This window comes from Triturus cristatus, chromosome 4_2, assembly GCF_964204655.1.
Source record: "Triturus cristatus chromosome 4_2, aTriCri1.1, whole genome shotgun sequence".
In the NCBI taxonomy this organism is placed as follows: Eukaryota; Metazoa; Chordata; class Amphibia; order Caudata; family Salamandridae; genus Triturus; species Triturus cristatus.
Window position 1 is genome coordinate 23632112 of NC_140586.1, and position 22122 is coordinate 23654233.

The window sequence follows — 22122 nt, forward strand, 5'->3', positions numbered from 1 at the left end:
TTGGATCAAATGCGATTTTTTTATAACCACGATCCAGGAACCTACTTAATGCCTACTGTTGGCATTCAATAGAGACTGCCTCTGAGCTACAAATTCTGCGAATCCGGATAAATTCGCCGTATGGTATGCTGTTGATCAAGTGGCGTGGGTGCGAACTTTCCGCATGTAATATAGAGTTTCCAGCGGTGGTTTTTCTGTGAAGCTTAGTGTGTCATTTCCCTTCGTTGATATACAGTAAAACATCTAGAAACGCAACACTGGAACTATCAATAGTGGCAGTAAACTTCAAATTCAAATCATTGGAGTTAATAGCTCCTACAAAATATGTAGCCTCCTCACTTGAACCGTTCCAAATCAAACAGATGTCGTCAATGTAACGCCAATAATGAACTATATGCTTATACCAATGTTGGTGTTCAGCCATGAGGACATGCCTCTCCCACCAGCCAACATGTAAACATGAGTAGCTGGGGGAGAAGCATGCCCCCATCGCCACACCTCTCACCTATTGGTACATTTCATTTTGAAATAAAAAATAGTTGTTCAATAAGCATAATTCAATCATTTCCAACAGCATATAGTTATGTTCTTTCATATTAATGTTTCTATTTTCTAAAAAATGTTTGGTTGCATTTAAACCATTCACATGGTTTATACTTGTGTAAAGCGAATCAATGTCCATGACCACTAACAAATATTTTGTATGCCATATCACATCTTCGATCTTATTTAAATTGTCAGTTGTATCTCTTATGTAGGATGGTAAAGAGACTACATGTGGTTGCAAAAAATAGTCCACGTATTTGGAAAGATTACATTCATGCTTCTCTGGGCAGAAATTATTGGGTGTCCTGGTATAGTCGTGGTCTTTTTATGAACGTTCGGCAGAAAGTAAAGCATTGGAGTGACCGAATGTTCAACATTTAGGAAATTAATTTCTTCCCTGGTCAATAAACCATTTCTTTTCCAATGATGGATACGTTTACGTGTCTTTTCCTCAGCTGATCTCATTTCAAATTTGGTCGACTTTTTATAACATGATGTATCTGACAGATGACGATCAGCTTCTGCCAAATATTTCGTTCGAGACCACAAAATCGTATTGCCTCCCTTATCTGACTTGTTGATGATAAGGTCTTGATTCTTTTGCAGTTTAGTGATCAGAGCATGATATTGTGTATCTTTATAGTCTCTACGACTATTGAGTGGTTGTCACAGCTCTATTCAAAACCTTTAGTTCAGCTATTACTCTGTCACTAAATACATCGACCGCATCTTTCGGCATTAAGGGAAACAGGACGAAAGAGACTAGGAGCTGATTTCTCCTTTGCTAGATCGTATAGTACTTGCAGATTGGGCAGATCTCTAACTTAAAGGCTCCCATCTATGTTGTTAGTATTGGGAGTGTCTATTGTTACTGCTCCGGGCGATTTGTTAAGTTGGAAGTGTTTTATTAGTTTTATTTTCCTAATAAATTTAAAAACATCAATCCTAGTCAAGTTGTATGAAAAACGATTTTTCGGACAGTATGAAAGACCCAACGATAAAAGTTGTGTTTCAGACTTGGATAAAACAGTGTCCGTAAGGTTGATGACTGTTATAATTTTCACTTTTTATTTTTTCCTATTCCTTCATGCAATTCCTCTCGAGGTAGTTTTTGCGGTGCTTTGTCCGCCTCTCCCTTCTGCATTTGTTGACTGTTCCCCTTGCAACTGCTGAGGTTTGCGGGGCTGCAAGGTATACCGCCGGTCCTCGCTGAGAAAAGTTAGTTCCTCTCCTGGTGTTAAATTATTAGGCCCTGATGCTGAGGCCCCCGACGTGCTTGGTTGGCCATTGTCGGATTCACTATTAGATGTTAAAGAGACAGAATCAGAGTCCCCTCATTGACTCTGACTTCACTTCTAGCAAGTCATTGTTTACTTGTTGAGCTCCCACTGGTGAGTGCTTGTCTCTTGTAATTATCATATTTACGTGCAAACGTAAAAATTCTACCAGTGGCGTAATCATTTTGATCACATGCAAACTTGTATATTTTGCGTTCCTTGATGGTTTCTTCATGTTTTTTGATACGTGTTTCTATGTCACTATATATATATATATATATATATTATCTACTGGCGGTCGCCAGTAGATAGTTATAGTTAGGACTACTTTTCCAGAGGAAACGCATTTTTTCATGTGCTTATAACTTTGGCGTTGTTTGACGAATCTTTACAAAATGTTCCAAAACGTTTCTCCTTTTTGATCAGCTTCTAGCTTCTATCTTGAGGGGGGCTTAGAAAAAGGGGGGTCCCAAAACGTGTTTTCTCAATGGATTTTCTATAGGAAACTTTAGACAAGGCCACAGGTCAAACTGCTGAACGGAATTATGCCAAATTTGGCAGGGAGAAAGGTCTTGGTCCAGAAAGCACGCTTTTGTTTAAATGGTGTAAATCCATGCAGTAGCTTTTGAGAAATATCAAATTTGACAGATATCGATATTTGGGAATTCTGACATCTGATTGGCTGAGGGGTTACGAGCAATAGCTTGCGGCTGTGAACGGTTGAAACTAGAAGTGTTGGCAGCCATTTTGTGATTCAGTCCATCACCTCGCATCTCTCCAACTACAAGCCATCGGGTTCGTAGTTCTACCTCTGCGAGGCAACACTGAAAATATACTGCAGCACTGTCTGTGCGAGATACCCCTTTCACGGTCCCTCTCCCCACATCACCGGCTCGCGGCTCGCTCTCCACATCACAGGAAACCAGGACCTAGGTATGTTGTGGTGTACCAAAAACACGCCTCAGTGCACAGAAACCCCTATTCGGCTAGCTATAGTATCTTATTCGTTCTCCGTACTACAGCGGAGCTACGAATGATTAGATATCCTAGAACAATGCGACTCAGGTCCTCTCAGAATTCGTGGGAACAAGACACTCTTTCGCTTAGACACTCATACCTGTTCACAATGTAAGTAACCAGAGACTTTGTGTAGTTTAAAATGTTTATTTCAACTAACGAGCTCCGTAATGTAGTACACGTGCTAAGGTGAGGAAAGAAATGCATGTAAACAATACAATCAGCATAGTTTCAATTGCATAAAGTATGAATAGGGAAAGTATATTATAATGTCAGTGGATTAGGCCATATAGCACTTACCACCCTCCCCCATGCTACGAGCTATGTTTATTATATCAGTGGACGACCTCTGGCTCATTCGTTCTCCATACTAGAGCGGAGCTACGAATGATTAGGTATCCTAGAACAATGCGGCTCAGGTCCTCTCAGAATTCGTGGGAACAAGACACTCTTTCCCTTGACGCTCATACCTATTCACAATGTGAGTAACCAGAGACTTTGTATAGTTTAAAATGTTTATTTCTACTAACGAGCTCTGTAATGTAGTGCACATGCTAAGGTGAGGAAAGAAAGGCATGTAAACAATACAATCAGCATAGTTTCAATTGCATAAAGTACGAATGGGGAAAGTATATTATAATGTCAGTGGATTAAGCCATATAGCGCTTACCACCCTCCCCATGCTACGAGCTATGTTTATTATATCAGTGGAAGACCTCTGGACTTGGACAGCGGAACTGTGTGTGTAATTTGCATCCTGTGCAATATTAAAAGCACTCGAAATTTCAGAAGCGGAGGTCTGTTCCATGTTATGTCTATATGTGCGTGGGACAGGCCAAAGCTGAATAACCTGCAATGTTGTTTTCTGCTCTTGAACGCGGCGTACAGACAAGAACTCAGTGCACAGCAGAAATAGTGAAAGCTAGACAGTTCCCATGCGAGACAGCAAACACAGAAGTGTTAACGAGAACCAATGCATTTAGAGTTGTGTGGAAAAAGCGGCAAAAATGGCTGTGAGGCAAGGTACGAACTCATGCTAACTTAGCAACGTTCGTTGGCACCTCCTAACCGCCACAACACCCTCCCCTTTGGGCGGTCCTACGCACAGTGAGCAAAGTAGAACACAGAGTTCAAAAAGTCTGAGCCAAGAAGAGCAGATATCCAATATAGGAAAATGAAGTGGGCGAAGAATGTCAACAGGGTTGAAAAGAGAAAAATGTAATAATACCATGGTGAGAGCGGAAAATTAATCCATCAGTGTGTAAGAGCAGTAAGCTGCAACAGCTTCCAACAGGAAATCATTATTTTCGTCTGAAAAAGTAGATGCCATCCAATTCAGCAATTCGAAGGAGCAAACTTGCTCATTAATTATCGGTGCTTCCAGCACCATAGCAGGGCAACTTGCGTGGTACTCGATGTAACTCTGTTGCAGGAAATCATGTGCAGCCGTACATACATCCCACTGAGCTAGCACACCAAGTGCAGCAGCCCATGCCATGAAACCAATACCGGAACATTCACACTCATGATTCAGCAAAGGGTTCATCAGGAAAGGAAAATCCGGGTCAGGCGACGCTGTGTTTGTGAGGCATAGATCCAACGCCCATTGGAAGGGACAGGACATGCATGAGAACACTGGTTGGATACAAGTATACCAGGGATAGCGGAAAGACAAATTGTAAGCCATGCTGAGAGTGGCCAGCGGCAAGGTACCATAACAGTCAAGCATGCAGTTGCAAAGTAGCTGTAGTAGGGCTGGGTTGTGAACGAGCACAGGTGGAGCAGCCATTTCTTAGCATGCAGATCAAGAGGAAAAGCCCAGCATCCAATGCTAGTCGAAGTGGCAACCCGCCGTAAACACTAGAGAAAATAGAATGAATGAAGGCACGGATCACACCAAAAATAGTTTGGAAAGATGTTACAAGGCCGGATCCCACAAGCTTAAAAAAATGCGCCAGCCCTGTTGTATGCAAAGCATTGAAAATAGAATGAATTAGCTCACCAAAATGTTGTGGGAGATCAGTGTTTAAAAGATTATGAACTTCTGTTCTCGTGTTGGCCACCTGCAGGACATAAGTCTCATGGGCAGAAGTGAGAGAAACTTCTTTCTGGGACAATAAGGCTCTTATTTGGCTCAGCTTGTCGAACTCTGCCTTCAAGGTCAGAATGGAAGGCCAAATCGAGGTATCGAAACTCCCCTGTGAGGGAGGAAACAGCTTGTTTTTACAGCAAACTACAGTTGTGACACAGTCACAATGTACGGAATACCTTTTAAGATGCCGCAGCATTTTTCATTAGTCACAAAAAATAACTGCCATTACACAACATTGTTTCGTCTGTTGTTGATATTGTACAGGATAATGTATCTGTGTTATATCATGGTCAAAACCAATTGCAGCTCGCGGCTATGCCTTTAGACACCAGTCCATCGGCTCGCAGCTCTGCGCCAGCAAGCCTTCGGGACCGCAGCTCTACCTCTGTGAGCCAGCCCGTTAGCTCGTAGCTGTGTCTCTGCTAGCAGGCCCGTCTGCCTGTTGATCTTCCTCTGCGAGTCAGCCCGTCGGCTCGCAGCTCAGGCCCGCAGCTCTACCTCTGCGAGCCAGCCCATTAGCTCGTAGCTGTGTCTCTGCTAGCAGGCCCGTCAGCCCGTTCCTCTCCCTCTGTGAGTCAGACCACAGCTGTCCCTCTGCGAGCCAGTACGCTGCTGTGCCTTTGCGAGCCGCCGCCCGTAGCTCTCCCTCTGCAAGCCGATATTTATATTCACTGAAAAAACCATAGGTTTTACAGATGTTATAGTTAGAAATTAGCAGGTTTTACAGACGTTATAGTTAGAAATTTGCATTTAAAAAACCATTGAAATTCACTGAAAAAAAACATAGGTTTCAGGGGCGTTATAGTTAGCTGGACATTTCACACGTACAAAACCAGAGAAATTCCACCGTTATAGTTAGTTCAGCTAACTATAACTCGCGGCCCCGCAATGCACTGCTCATGACGTCACATATTACATCATTCATGGCATGTGTGTGTATGGGGTATGACGTGAGGCATGTAGATGTGTATTGGAGTCCATGGGCATATGAAGTCAGGTGTTCTGAAGACAAGAGTGGGATGTTATGTATAAGGCTTCCAGCTTTTTGTTTTTATTGATTGTTACAGATAAATAAAGACAGAAAACAATCTATTTTCCCATCTGTATGTATTTTAAAATCTGGAACACTATGGAAAATAGGTTTTCTTTTGGACAATTCTCACTACTATTAATCATGAGAGACAAGTCAATAGTTGTACAAATTGACAGGTTGGGGAGTTAAAAAAGAAAAAAATATTTCCTAGAGAAGCTTACATAACTACAGCTGTACAGCTATATAAGCTGTTCCACAATGTAAATGTTTTCAGATGACTACATTGTACTATAAATGGTTAAAACCCGTTGGACACCAAAACATGATTAACATTTGTTGGTGAAATGAATGTGAAATATACTAATTGCAGCTTAATTTCTAATACTAATCACAAAATAAATATGGATAAAAACAGATAAAATCAGCAAAAAATAAATATGTATAAATACAGACGACAATGTCAATATATAAATACCCTAAAACTGGCAGCCCTAATTGTGGAATGCATAGATTTTATTGCGTCAGTTGGGAGTTGGAGTCTGCTTATTTGCTAGTGACTTTTGCTGCTCCTATCTTTATATTGTTAACTTGTCCAATGGACGTTGTTCCCTCAAGCAAGTGTGGGACTCAGTTCGACCTCAACCACCATGCATCTCTGCCACAAATCGGAATTTAGCCACAGTTTCTTCTTTGCTTTTGAATAATGAATGCATCACTCTAAATTTCATAGTAGTTTGGTTTCTCTTAAGACTTGATAATGCTTTGCTAAAAGTGACATATGACACGAGCCATAGCACATAATGAATTGCCCCACTATTGTATAACAGGGTATCCCATATGTGCCCCATGTGTTTGAACTGTAACTGTTTATCTTCCTCCTCTACTGTGCAAAATCTAGGGCATAGTCCTCCTTCTGCCACTCTTCAGCACCTTTCCATGGTACTTGAGTCCTCTTTCACCCTTTCACCCTGTAAGCTAGCCTCTGTTACCTATAGCCTATGCCATCAAGTGGACTATCTTACACCTTGAGTCACTCATGGATTCTACCCTTCCTTCTCTTGCAGGTTGTACAGAAGCTGATGAGGCCTTGAACACCTGGATAGACACATTCCACACAGGACTGGCAGAGCAGAGTGGGCCCCCTGAGCCAGCTTCCAAACCTAGGAAATACCCAGGGTCTATTGAAAACACTGGTCACAGGGTCTTGTCCTAGCCTGGTAGATCTTTCTCCTCAAAGTGTATCTTCATTCTCCTTGTTCTACAAACAGTTTTGCTGAGTTTCCAATCTGAAGTGATCAAAGGGTACAGTTGTTCATTCAAAGGATGATATCTCATCTATAAGGATACATAGGCGGCACAGGGGATACTTCAAGAGCAGCATATTAGCAATCAGTGGACATTGATAATACATCAAGACTACAGGTGAGACTATAGCTGATCCGGCAAGAGCCTTGGGTGATATTTCATGGACTACTAGTGATCTATTGAGGGCTATAATTGATCCACCAGACGTCATAGACTATTGGTCAGGCCAACTGATGTTCCATCAAAAACCAAAGGTTATCTGTCAAGGTCTACTGTGATTCATTGAGAGCTATTGGTGATCCACCAGAGATCACAGGACTCTGTCGAGGCAATACGAAATCCCTCAAGAGCCATAGATGTTCCATTGAGGTCTAAATGTGATCATTCAAGCACTAGAAGTCAGGAACCACCAGTTGCACCTATAATATCCAACCTTGCCTCTGGAAGCTAATGATTTAAGTTACTTCAAGAATACAATATGGCTAAGAGCCTCTTGAAGACCTATGCCCTCTGGTCCTTTGGTGGACCCTTCGGGCTGCACCACATATACCTGGGCAGGGACAGTCATGCCCTGCTCTGGATGCTAACCTTTGGTGGTTTTGGCATGGGTTGGATGTGGGAGTTCTGGCGTATTCCTGGTTTTGTGGCCCAAGCCAACAGGAAGTCTGCACCCCAGAGCAAACTACAGAATGTGGTACCAGAGATGAGTGTGACACGGCTTTTTGGCCAGATGGTTGTTGGCATCTACTTTGGAATTGTGGCGGTCATCTGCCTATCCTCATTGGGCAGCTTCTATTTCATCGCTCTGCCCCTGGCGGTGGGACTTGGTGTTTACTTAGTGGCCTGTCTAGGTGACCAAACCTCTGACCTGTGGAAAACCATGGTGGCTGCATTTCTGACATCACCGATATTCTATGGCCGCATCATCGCCATGCTGCCCATCACCATTGTGGCCTCTGCCACAGCCCAGCAGTGCCGACGCTACAAACGTCCTAGAGCTGGCACTGAGGAGAACATAAGCCTCCGCCTCTACCGCCTTGGCCTAGCATACCTGGCGTTCACCACCCCGCTAGCATACAGTGCATTCTATAACACCACAGTCACCATCAACTACATCGCAGAGAGTATTGGAGCAATCCTAGACTGGCTTAGCGTGTTCCCTACCCTTAGTGCCCTGCTGGAGGGGGTCCTCCTGCTGCCTTACCATTGCTGGACGCTGATAACTGGGGGCAGGGGCTTCGGAACAGGCTACTTCCGCGAGTGGGAGAACATCTATCAGTTTGTGCACAGTTTTCAGCAGGAGAAGCAAGAGATGGCCTACAAGGTAAGTCCAGCCCCTCCAGTATTGCCTTCCACACTTTTACACAGCCCTGTCTTTGCAAATCTCAGCTACTATACCATTGTTTCCCCTATATATTATGGATGAAAAATAATTGTTTGGGTATATGTGATATCTGGGCCCCTATTGACCAACCTGGGGCCATATTGATGGGGCTGTACTTTTTCTTAGTTCTGCTAGCAGGTACGCCAATTTACCAAAATACCAGCCATAGCGGAATTGACATTGTGTACTCTTTGACCCCATGACATTACAGGTTTGACATCTTATACCTTCTTCAGGCCCTCTACGGCCTCTCACGTGCTGCAGAAAGGACAACGGGAGACAATGAGTGTACACTACAATATGTAAACATGGCTCTAAGAACTCTGGTTACTTTCTGTTCTTGGCACTGCCTTGACCCATGAGACTAGGGGTAGTAAAGAAAGTGACAGGATTACCAAATGGAACTCCAGTGTTAGCCGCAGTTTCTTTTGGCAGGTTAAAAGACAGCTGCAACAAAAGTAGACAGTCATTGGCATAATTAAAAACGTGGATTCAAACGTAAGTTAATCAATTTGATTAATTATATGAATTAAAGAAAAGAGGATGTAACAGTAAACCTTCAGTGTCCTGCATAAAGTAATAAGGAACTTGACTCTTGACAGTTCTTGAAGGGCACTCTATTTACAAAGATACAACCACAAGCAAACATGATTTTGTTGTGGTAAGATGGTTTGAAGGGTCATACTGCAATCAGGGGAAACTGGGCTTAAATGGTGCAGATAGAACTCTTTGGCTGTGGCCCACCTTTCTATTGGACCAACCATTGAGCATCAACTACTCCCTTTTCCCCCTTGACCCTTAGGACAGCAAAGCAAAGCAGCTCAAGGCTGTCTCTGGGAGGTGGTATGGGCTCAAATTTCTAACTCGCCAACATCACGCAATAATAAGTAATACATCAACGTGGAGCCAGTGCTTTTATTTGGAAAAGTACTTTAACGGACACATACAGCTAAACACTACACCTGAAGTAATACAAAAGGAACAACAGGAAAAAAACAATGTACCCCCTTCTGTTTCTTGAAACAAAAGTTTACATAATTCACATATGGCATTTGAGACAGGGTTATCACTGTTTATCGGTACCTACAGTCTTAGGCACAGGGTTATATGATATTACAAGCCCTTGCCTGCGGTTAGTAACACAGGATGTTTGCAGTTTTCAAACCCTGCTTGTCATTGTCATAGGTCCTTCCCTATGTTCTAAGTCCCATTCTTGCTGAATATCACAGATCCTCAAGGGGTCAGGAAAAATAAGGTTCACCATCAGGATTGGTGGTCACAGTCTTAGCCAGGCAAGTTCCATGGTGTCACACTGCAGCTGTGGATTTGTGCTTCTTATGAAAGTCCCCTCTGCTTGGTCAAGCCCTGCACCCTGCTCCCCGCTGACCAGATCTTTTAGTCTTTTCTCAAGCCCAGGCACAACCCGCCACCAAGAGTGAGAGGCCCACCATCCACTCATCCTTGTACCACAAAGCAGTGAGTCAAAAGGGGAGGACACAACAGAGGAGTAGGGCAGGAGTCTGATGGGGGATTACAAATGTTCTCAGGTGCCAACACAATGGAGTCCTTGAGCTTCTGTGGTGAAATAACAAAAGTGAGAAACCGTTGAAAAAAAATTGGGGTGTCTCGCAACGTTGAAAACAATTGGGGTGTCTCGCATCATACGGTTCCAAAGACAACCAACAGGAAAAGTCATTCTCATGGTTGACTTTCCCTATGCCGATGGGACCCACGAAGCAGGAGCACATGGGCAAAGGCAAAAGGACTCATGAGTCATGTGTCTGGTTGTTAAAGTTGAATATTTCTGCTGCCACTGCATGGATTTTCATGTGGCTTATGGAGTTCCATTCAGCAAAGCCTTGTCTAGCCACCACATCAACAAGCTCAGGCCAGAAGGAAGGGATGTCTGGTGTTTAGGGACAAAGGCAGCTCATCACAGATATCCTATCAGGGCCAGTTCTTCCTCTATGCCATATGCAGTGTTCATGGTGGTGATAATTCTATTTCCTTTCCGCATAAGTCCTTTGAAACACAGCAGCTAGGATTTGGGGCTTTTCTTCTATGTAGTCTTCTTCTGCAAGGGCACCTCCAGTATTTCCGTCCACTGCAAGCGAGTCTCCTACGTTCAAGGCTGCGTCGCGCAGTCCTTGTGGTACAACGCAGAACCTCTGGTTCAGTTCCCAATCCGGCAGGGGAGCTCGCAATCAGAGAGGTAGTCTTCTTATCTACACAGGTGTCGGGAGCCTCGCCCTGGTCAACAAGATTTCCATTCATCATCCGTACGGTATATACCCAAAATTCATCCTCAGGCTGCCAAATCAGTTTCTGCTCCATGTTCAAATTTTGGGGGATCCCCCAATTATAGCATGATGAGTCGGAGTGTTATTTCCAGGAACTCTATTTCGAGCGGTTTGGGTCCTTTCCTGACTTTTTGTATATTGAACTCAGGCTGACTATGCACAGCCTTTATTATGCAGATGCTGTAGAAAGAGGGGAAAAGGCAAGACTGCCCTGACAGCATACCTATGGGAGGCTTGGCTTCAAAAGGAAGGATATGCCATCCTCGCCTGTAGCTACTGAAACATGGCCACAGTGAAACATCTGAAGAAGTGGGCAGGAAGGTCTGATAGCTGTTCCCAAACCACAAAGGAGACGATTTAGCATGACTCTGTTGATGCTATCTTACCTGATAATCTAAGGTAAAGCTCTTACTCAGGATCGGACATGGCGTTAACTTCAAATTGCATAAGCCAATGTGTCCCTACAGATATCAGATTAACAGCTAATAAATCACCATAGTCTGTTAAAAAAAGTCTTGAAACAAATAGAGACTTGAGCCTTCTTTTAGTTTGAAACCATGAATTTTTTATTAAATAATTAAAGTGCAAAGCAGAAGGCAAAAATAATTGTCAAATGCACTGTAAATCATTATAAGGAATTAGCATAAGGCACAATCAAATGCCACAAAGAGAATTACAAAACGCCAAGTCTCAGAGTAAAATATTTTTAATCCAATGTAAGTGACAGACTGACATGGGTCTAGATTCTAGACTCATAGCTCACCTCCAGAAAAATAACTTTAATAGGAAAATACACAGACAAATGTCATTGTCAGTATAAGGTGGTTGTGTCATTTCCCATTTTGACAAACCAGAATGCAGAATGTAATACAGCATCACCTAGCACCAAACCAACACGTCCCCGAAATTAATATTAAAACAACCCCTTTTGATCAAATGTCTTCGAATATAACAGTAAAAATCTGTTTACAGTAAAAAAAAAAAAGACAGTCGCATATTTTGAATAGGCCTACAGTTACAGCCTTGAAAGAAGTAAAAGGCTTCCTCCAAAGTTCTTTGAGAACGTCAACAGGTGCATCACGTATGCCCGTCAGCCTCTGTGACGCAGAGGGGCCCCAAATCTCCAGGGGGCCCTATTCAGCCAAAAGCCACTGAATATGTCTAGGATACAGGAGACTCAGGGGTCCCTCATAATTTGAAGGGGGGGCACCATTTTGTCTTACACCACTACAGGATGTCAACACAGAGCATTTTAGAAGTGCACATTTTGCTATGCATGACGACATGAGAAATTAAAACACACATCATATCATGGCTGTTTTAGAATTCAAGATGGAGTATAGTCCTAGATCGGACCTAGTTTAGTCAGCCACAGGAAAATATGGTAATGCAAATTGCAGCTTTTTCATTGTAGTGCAAAATGTTCTCAACTATAGCCTCACAATGTTAATAAATCAGAATCCTTGTTATCATCGCCCACGAGTTACTAGAATCCAGGTACAGTAACACCTATAGAGAAGAGCCAGGGCTGATTCAAATTCTCCTTGCAGGTCAAACCAGGGAGCTGGGCATTCCCAGCTCTGACCTCCATTTTGGGTTTGATGTAGACAAACGAATTCCAACAAGGATTTCCATGCACAATCCTGATCTTTGAGCCATGCTCAATCCATTTGATGGGGAGGCCTTTCATGAAACCGTGAATATGAGCCATTGAGCCATAGTGCAAATATCGGCCACTCTCACCAGCCCTCCCGCAGCAACATACAGGTAGCATAAATAAGCAGACAAGACAACTTTTTGGTGGAGAAAATTGCTGCAGGTTTATTAGCATACCAAATATGCCAACATGGTGGGTTATGTTACAGGCGATCCAAAGGCAAGCCGCCCCTCGTGGCCTACCACCTGAATGGCCAACTTGCATCGTGGCCTTAGCCAATCGGTGCTTAGCGGTTGTGGTGAGGGGATAGCTCCTCCCACTTCCGGTGAACCATTGGTCCACCATATAACTTACGCCCCCCCCTACGAGGGGCGGAGCGTTCAAGCGACCCCCGGGTGTACAGGTTTCCAACTGCCCGTAGGACAGATGGGGCGCCGTCGCACCCCAGGGTCCACCGCACAGACTTCCTGGGGATATTCGGCCTCAGCACCCTTTGTGCTCCTGAAGAGGGTATCCCTGAGTATCTTTCCGCCTCTGGATCGCCATGTAACTCCGCCACAGCCCTGGGTGTGGCGACCGTCGAAGCCAGGGCCGCCCACTAAGGCCGGCGCTCCTACTTACATCCCGCTATTTCCAGGGCCTCCCCTAGGTCCAGGAGGAACAAGTCCATGCCTATTCTGGAGAGATGTATCCCATCATCCTCGAAACACCCTGTGGATTTAGCATGAAGCAAACCATATCTTATGAATCCAAACCCCATTTGTTCGGTGAATTTACACATCGCGCAATTGACTCCCCTGCGCGCAGCCTCTATTGCTTCCCCTGATCGAGCTCCCTGCTACAGGAGCGGTGGAGTGATCTGACCACCACAGTTCACATGTCCCTAACTGATTGCTTAATTTGCAAATTGTGGCTTTCATGTTTTGAAGCAAAGTCCTTTTGCCCAGGGCCATCAGGTCGTTACCCCCCAGGTGTATAACTAGCACGTTGGGGGGACTGGTGACTCTCCCCAGTCTCTGCTGTAGTTTGTCCAACAACCCATTCCATCGCATGCCCGGGTACCCCAGCCAAGTTATCTCGGTGTTGAAAAGCCATGCCTCCACTTCCTGCTTTCAGCCCACTGTGCCAATCTGCTGACACCAGAGTGGCCAATCACCCAGACCTTTGTCCCTGGTAAATAAAGAAATGTGATGTTGCAAAACATTTATTAACAACACAGCACGCAAAATGAAACAGTAAAATTACACTACACAACATACTGCCGCCAGTACCCGGCAAACCGGTTCCTGCGAGCAAATCAAATTACGTGGCTCATGGCCATACACAATTGTAAACAGGAAATTAACTTCATACCACACATCCGTCAGTCGCCATGACCCGGCTGCTGAACGGCCATTAAAGTTCATGGGCTCATGGCCGTATGTATCTCTTGAAACAGTGGGATTGCCAACGCCCCACCTGTTTGATACCCTCTGCTGGCAAGCATTCCTTAAACGCTGTAGTTGCTGCCCCTATGCAGAAAGAGTGGCTGCAGAAACGCTTGCTAGAGTCCCTGTTGCCAGACCGTGCCAGGCACGCGTGCATAATGTGTTCCACCTGGTACTTTGTAAGGGGCGTGGAGTCTGCATGGAGAAAAAGGTAACCGTCTGCTGCCGAGCGCAGGGCCAGATAGGCGGCGAACAGACTGACTGGGCAATACCTGGCATCCCCCAGACTGCGCAGCCAGAAAACCCTTCCCTCCCCGCTCTGATCAGTCTTAGACCTTCTTAGCGTTATTTTGAGGGAATCCCTTGAGAGCACCACAACTTGTATTTTCAGTGCCACCCCAAACTTATCATTCTTCGCTCTGGCCACCAACTCACTAATTCGAAGTGCCCCAAAGAAAGCCAGGTTTAACGTGGCAGCAAACAATACAGCCTCAAACGCCGAGTGAGTGGCCTTATGCATCCAATCTAACATCCCCTGCAGTGTCTCAAAGTCTATGGGGGACCTATTGTCCGGTGCCTTTGGTTCACTCCTGGCCCACCCTTTTAATGCAGCTCTGATCACAAAGGATCTTGTTGGATCTGACTGGCCCTTTAGTCTAGTGTGGTGGCTGATTGCTGCAAGATGGCCCGATATCCACAAATGACTCTTCCCATTGTCTTTAGCCCACAATATGAAGGACTGCACTCTGCTTTCTAAAGATAGTTTGCCTTCATCCCATGCCCCCGACACTGAACAAAACTTTTGTACGCAGGACTTATATCTCTTATTTGTCCTGGGCGCTAGGGATAGCTCACCCATCCCCCTCAGTCGCTTTTCACTTCAACAGCTCCTCAGCCACTGTGGAAATCACCTGCCTGTGCGAGCAGACCAAGATTCATCGCTCCCCACTCCATCACCATCTTTCTTGCTTCCCAACGTTGGCGTTATGCTGCTATGGTGTTTAGCTTCCCTTTGCTCCAGGGGAGAGCAGCCCTGTCTGGCGGTGTGTGTACTGAAGGAGATGTGTCCTGGAAGTACCATTGATATGAGTTCAAATGTCACTACTTCGCAGTACTTGGTGTGTTTAATAAAACTAATAACAGGTCCAACCAATCACTCGGGCATTCCTCGCTTACTTAGGCATGTTGGTTTGACGGAATTCCGTGAAATATGTAAGCTATCTCCCTTGGCATACCCTCCCTTTAACACAGGTTTTTCCTCTTTAGGCATGTCACTAATTGTCTCCATCATGCGTTTAAGGCCAGTTTGAGTTCTGCTTAGGCAACATCCCGTCTAACACACCGTGTTGAATAACTATTCATGTTTATCTCTTGTACAAGTTGTCCCCGTTTGCCTGGCACTCGTTGGACCCAAAGAAGCGTTTAACAAGCACCCTATACAAATGTATATACATGTTGCGCAACTAGGGAACTATTACTTCCTCACTACGTACTTCCGGGCATGTAAATACTGCAAAAGGTATCCCTACCTTAGTACCTGAATAACCACTAAATAAATACAGTCTAGGTAAAAGTGCACCTAGCCAAGGGCCCTACACTGCGTGTCAACCCCTGTTGTTGAGTTTTCAACTGTTAATTTTGCCTGAACACATCCGGACCCTTCAAGTAAAACCAGCCAAACCAATCACCTACATGACCATTAATGTGCCAACATTTGGCTAATGAGATTAAACAAGTTAGAGGCTTTATTGTATCAGCCAGACCCGAAGTGGAGCCAGAGCTGAATGGTCTTAGTAGTGTTAGACTGGAGGAGGTATGTGTGGCTAATGCAGGCCCAAACATCTGTGCAAATTGATAATGCATCCCCCTAGTGCCAATTGGCCTGAGTATAAAACTGGCGATGCTGTGATACAACTTATGTAAATGTGTGCGGTATAAAAACTGACAGTTCATTTCCAAGTACATGTAATACTTCAGATCCAGCAGAGTATAGGTTAACAAGCCTGCTCCTCCTATTGCTGAAATCTTCCCCGCCTGCTGGCCCCCGTGTTCTAATTGTATTTACATCAATATTCATAGTTCAAGCACCTGTGTATTTCGACTGTAAAGTGTGTATCACTGTGACTCTATTGGGGGGGTGAAAGTTGATTGAGTCCTTCCCCCTGCAGGTTCAAAACCTTATCGTATAACACGTCTACTACCCTGTGGATAAAGCAAGACAGTCATCCCCGTACCTCACATTGTTGGACCATGGCTAGAGCTCCCTGATATTAATGCAAATAATATCTGACACCCTCCAATTCTTCATAATTCCTGGCTTTACTGCCAAGTGCAGTTCATACACTGCTATTCCTTTACAGTTATTTTCTTTCTATAACTGAAAATTGCGAGGAGATTGTAGGCCCCAGTTCCAATGTTGAACCAAGTAAAATGCAAGCAACTTATGTAAATGTGGGCAGTATTAAAACCGACAGTTCATATTCAAGTACATGTAATACTTCAGATCGAACAAAGTATAGGTTATCAAGCCTGCTCCTCCTATTGCCGAAATCTTCCCCGCCTGCTGGCCCCTGTGTTCTAATAGTGTTTGCGTCAATATTCAGGGACAGTGACACGTGTTTTCAACATTGCAACTCAGCAGCAGCTCCCTAATATTACTGCCAATCATATATGACCACCAACCCCTCATTTTGAGGTCCTGAGATGTTTTAAGATACTGTTTAGGATGTTGTACCAAGCACATAATATTACTCTGTAAGATACGAATATCTTCTCACACATCACCCACGTTAAAATTTCATTCTGGGCAACCGAAATTAAAACAATCCGATAAAGAAACCTGCTGAGGTGTCCTCCCACTGGTTGGCCCAATTGCAACTGACACATAACAGATTTAACCCTGGTAGAGCACTGCGCGTGCATATTGACAGTAGGTTGTGCCATATAAAATTACCAACAGCAACATACCCTGCGTGCTCACTATCCCATGCCAACCACTAAGACCTAAGTGCAAAACTTGCAGTGTAATGTTAATGAAAACAGAACTAGATAGTCGTGCAGTCTGCCACTACTTGGGGCCGAGGACAAAGTGGGCAAGATTAGATATGTTGTTTACCACCACAACTCATAGATGCACCAGGGGATGCACCGCCACCCTTCCCATGGCGAGCTCCGGCGTGCTGACCATTGGAACTGGGAACTGTGTGAACGCAGTTTGCTCCGCAGTGAATCAACCAGCGGGTGGAACAACGCAACCTTGCCGCCCCCACCGTACGCTTGCAGGCTCCCCCAACCCCCACATTCTCTGGTTCTGAGAGGCGGTATTGAGCACAGCACTGAGTGAAAAAGCAGCGGAGGAGCATACTAGTTAAAGGTGGGTTACACTCACTCACTATTTGCATTACATACCGTACAAGCTTTCCTTCTGACTTGCGAGACTAAAAGGAACTAAAGTGAGTCTCATTTCTCTCTAATCTCAAGCAGTAAAATAACGTGTATGAGTACTGCACGCGTACACCCATAGGTAGCTTGGCGCTGACTCACAGGTGTCCTTGTTGCCCACACAAAGGTACTATTTTATCGCTATATACCGTGGCGTGTTAACTGCGTCTAACCATTCCCATGCCATGGTATTTGATGGACGTTTTCTACAAAGAACATTCCTCACCTAGTCCATCATAGCGCACGCCTGCCGGTCTGAGAGCTGCAAGTAGCGTGCCGCATAGACTTAAGGTGCATAAATTCTCAGCTACACCGGGTGACCAAGATGTGGCTGTCACGCACTCATCAGGTGACCATGACCTAACCACATGGTAAGTGCAGCTTGAACATGTATGGAGGAGACCCGGGCGCATTCTAAAAGGAGGCCAGGATAGTCTGCCCAGCAGCAGGGGTACAGGACGTGGGGTGGCCTCATCCCCACATGCAGCAAGGCAATAAGCTGGAGGTATCGTACTGAGCACCGGAGCTATGGGAGACATGCGTCAGCTGAGTTAGCGTAACTAGTTATATGTGGTCTCTCTGCAAGCTGTATATCACCCACGGAGGTATGCTAGAGATGCTCCTCCAGTACACTGTATCTGTCTGGTGATCTAATGGGGAAGCACAGCTTCCCACTTATGACGTCACAGTTAAGCTGGTACCACCTCCTAGGTCTCTGTGCCAGTCAGACCCTCGCATGGCTGGTGCCCCCGCCCCCTATTCCCGCTGCTGAGGAAATAAAAATCCTACAGCACTCGAAGTCCCGCACTGCAAGTGCCAGCTCAAACACGTTTAGGCCTAGGGTTCTCTCGTAAAGGCCACACTTACAGAATGGGCCCGAAAGCAGCTGTCCCTTCGGCCTCTGTCATGTAGTGTCTGTGGGTGTGTTTTCTGACATGAGAAGACTTCAATGCGCTTTTTCTGGGTGTTCGTGGATGCCAGGTAGAACACTACTTTCTTTAAACCCCCAGCCCCTTCCCCCAACGGATGTCCAGTGCGCGTAACTATCCGTAAGAAAGCCCTACACATAATTAGCACGCATGCCCACGTGCAACGCGGTGCAAGGATTGCAAGGGCACTGAAATACCAGAAGTAAACGCCTTAACCTACCATGAGTCGTACAGTAGCAGGGTTGGTATTACTGCCAGAAAAGAGTAGATATATTCACGCGGAGGGTGCCTTACGGCGTTGCAGAGAATACCACTTTGCTGCCCTGATGGACTCCTTGTGGCACTGATTGATGGACAGACTGCAGCTGATATATATATGGGGGACAAGCCATGCCTCTCCATACACCGCCAAGCGGCCAGACTCGCTCCGCGAGATGCCGGGGGCTCAAATCTCTGCCCCACACCGCGCCGCCTTCATAGGAACAGGCACGGGGAGATTCAGTTATTTGCCCAGAATCCCAGGATGTGGACGCGACCGTGAGCCTGTCTCCTCATCAGCCTGCGAGGGAGGCAACACACAGGAAAATCTGTACACCCGCGTAGCCGACGGGCCCGCGCTGCCCCCCGACCGCGAGGGCATCGGCATCCCAACTGCCTGCCCGACATCACCCCAGAGCCCCAGCCTCATGTGAGCAGCAAACAAGATAAAAGTCTTGCCTCTCTCCCCAGGTTAGGTTTAATCATACAACGTGTGCTCATTGGCATAGTGTATCCCAAGCCTTCAAGCTCTTCACACTGCCCATATAATCCTTGGCCTCTCTGCAGAGAATACCAACAGGGTACAGCGATACTGTGCTCTCATCACGGTATCTCACCTGCCCCTCCCCCTTCGAAATGTGCGCTAATCATTTAAGCAGGAGAGCGGCCCAACTATACTATTACAAATAAAGCAGACGAAACCGCAGCGTGCTAATGAGGGACATATTAGTTGGAGAGCTGCGCTTTGCCGCCCAGATGCAGCGTGGGAGGCAACGCGACTCGCTGCTCTCCCCCCGCACGCTTCGGGTGTTCCCAAGCTTGGCTGTGCCTTGAACTCCCTGCCCCACGGCGCTGTTGCTGGGGGCTCGGCTGCACACAATGTGGGGGGGCAACGTGACTCGCCACCCCCGCCCCCCTCCCCAATGGTGCCTGGCTCCGCTCTAACATCCCAGACCCTCGATGCTAATGCCGAGGGTCGGGCCTCTGCACCGAGACAGCGCGTGACATCAGATTACGAAGAAGGAAATTAAGTGAACAGATGGAAAACCACGTTAATGGACTATCTGTCTCCTTCGAGGCCTCCTTGGCTTTATTTGAATGGCTGCCAATTAAAGCGAGAGCACGGTCCGCTTAAGATCAGATGGCGTGTCATCTCTAAAGTGGGGCTCTGTGGGTATTGGGGCACCTCGCAACCTAGCTTCCACCCCACTCTATCTTCCCCAACCAGGACCAACACCGCCAGAGCATAGATTGCGGTGACACCGCGGGCTTCCCGGCACCCGTGCCCACGCAGAGTAGCGGCACCGTAGGCAAGCCGGGACCAACGCCGTTGTGTTGAAAGGCGAGCGGAGACCCGTCAGGCTCACCACCATTCACCCTACATGGCCTCTCTCCTGTTTCAGGTCTTGGCCCGACTGGAGGAGAGGTGCCGCTGCCCGGTGCACCCTTGGAGCAGTCCTCCCCCCCTCCCATGGCATCCACTGCCCCGGCAATGGCTGGGCATTGCCGCTTGGTCTAAGGGGGAGGGGGGAGAATCGCACTCACTGGAGAACTGCACCAGAGGAGACCAGGGTGGCACGACCTAAACAGCGAGACGGGCAGCGGTCAAACGGCGTCAGGGCGAGGGAACAAAGAGGCCGCAAGGTGGGCGGGGGAGAAATTTATACCTCTCCCCGAACCCCACCCGGGCCGGAAGTGACGAGCGGGACCCCAAAGGGGTCTCTGGACACTGCCCAGTGTGCCATCCTGTGGCACTAAAGGGGCCGCCCTCTTATGAGGGTCCCCTGCGGTGACTTTGTCAGTTAGCCCGCATTCATTGACTTTGCCTTCAGGGGAACAGAAAGCACTGGACCACACTCACCAGAGCCATGCATGCAGAGAGGGCAATCTGGGGGGGTGGGGGGGGCACCATTCTACTTATCATGGCACTCATTTTATTTTTTTATTTTTGTGTAGGTGCTTGGTGTAGACCGGACCGCAAACTCTGAGGACATCCAGCACAGCTACCGGGAGCTGGTGAAGCTGTGGCACCCGGACCACAACCGTCACAGGGTGCAGGAAGCGGAGCAGCGCTTCATTGAGATCCAGGAGGCCTACGAGACTCTCTCACCCATGCGCAAATCTAAGCCATCCTAGGGGCCACTGAGGACCTCTGGCACATGGGTCCACGGCAGCCAAGCCTTCAACATTCCCAGGGCTGCAAGAGGTTCACCTCAGCAAACCGTCTGCTGATTAGTGCCCCTGGGCAACAATGCAGCATGCTGGGAGAACATTTCCTGCATTCCAAAGCAAAAGGATATGGAGACCCAAAATCTCCCAGCAGGCCTTCAAACAGCAGCAATTGTTGGAGCATTGTGCTCTAAGCCATAATTAGCACTTACAGAAATATTGAATGCAATGATACAAAAGCCCACTGAACCTATCCAGTGGAATCCATCTTTAAACATTGTGTGGAAAAACAAAGTGGTAATAAAGAGCATGTGATTAACAGTAAATAACATCAGCTCAATACTTTACATTGAAAAACACTTAACCCCTTCAGTGCCACGCCCTTTCCCCCTCCTGTGCCGGGCGTGGCACTAGTGGGTGGGGTTCATGACGAGATAGTCTCGTCATGGGCACAGCGCAACCGTGCTCCATGACGAGACTATCTCGTCATGGGCACTGAAGAGGTTAAAAGTACTTGACTGTGATGAATGAAAAAAGCCTGAACACCTATTTATGTTGTTGTGTGAACTGCTCACAAATTCAAAAGCAAGTTGCTGTTTGGGAAGTTGGAGAGTGTATTGGTGAACAGTTACTTGCATTACTGTATGAACGTGCACACGACAGAGACACATTAAAGATAAGTGACAACAAATAGAGAGGCCAGAAGAAGAGAAAATGGCGACTACCACTTCTGCTACACTGAAAGAGTTGCACCCCTCTTAATCCCCCACCGGAGCCCGAAAATGTTCTGGAAAGGTACTCCAACCCACACCTCCTGTTCCCTAAAAGCCTCACCCTTTTTAAACTAAAATAGAATTTGGCCAAGAATATACTTTATTTTTATGCTATTTTTGTTCAAAGAAACCACTATTTGGTTTCATTGCCTCACACAGATGAGTGAGAAGTTAAAGATATTGTATAATGTTAATAGTTCACATAACAATTAAATGTATGACTGCGTTCTAACATCTGCAGTTTAACAGATTTACTAGAATTCAATGGGTTTCTTAAGTTTAGTTCAGAATTCGTGTTTTTTCTGGCCACAGCGTTACATTGTCAATTTTAGGTCTGGTCAGAGAGCTTCAGTTATCTCTTCAACTTCATGTAATATTACATTAAAAGAAAAATCCTAAAAAAAAAAAAAAAACATATATCGAGGGTCTTTGGACCAACTCTCTTCAGCCATTGGTCTGTTCAGTTGTCATTTACATTTTGCTTTCACCCTACACAGTGTACAGCATGGGACAG

The 22122-nt window shown here is 46.0% G+C and overlaps 1 protein-coding gene across 1 annotated transcript in view; it reads left to right on the forward strand.

Moving 5' to 3' along the window:
- DNAJC22 (DnaJ heat shock protein family (Hsp40) member C22) overlaps positions 1-21161 on the forward strand; it is a 77574-nt gene extending 56413 nt beyond the window's left edge. Inside the window, exons 2-3 of the mRNA XM_085600258.1 lie at positions 7030-8594; positions 20623-21161. Coding sequence (XP_085456384.1) covers positions 7749-8594; positions 20623-20802 — 1026 coding nt within the window. The 5' untranslated portion in view covers positions 7030-7748 and the 3' untranslated portion in view covers positions 20803-21161. The remainder of the gene's footprint in view (positions 1-7029; positions 8595-20622) is intronic.
- Positions 21162-22122: the final 961 nt, after the last annotated feature.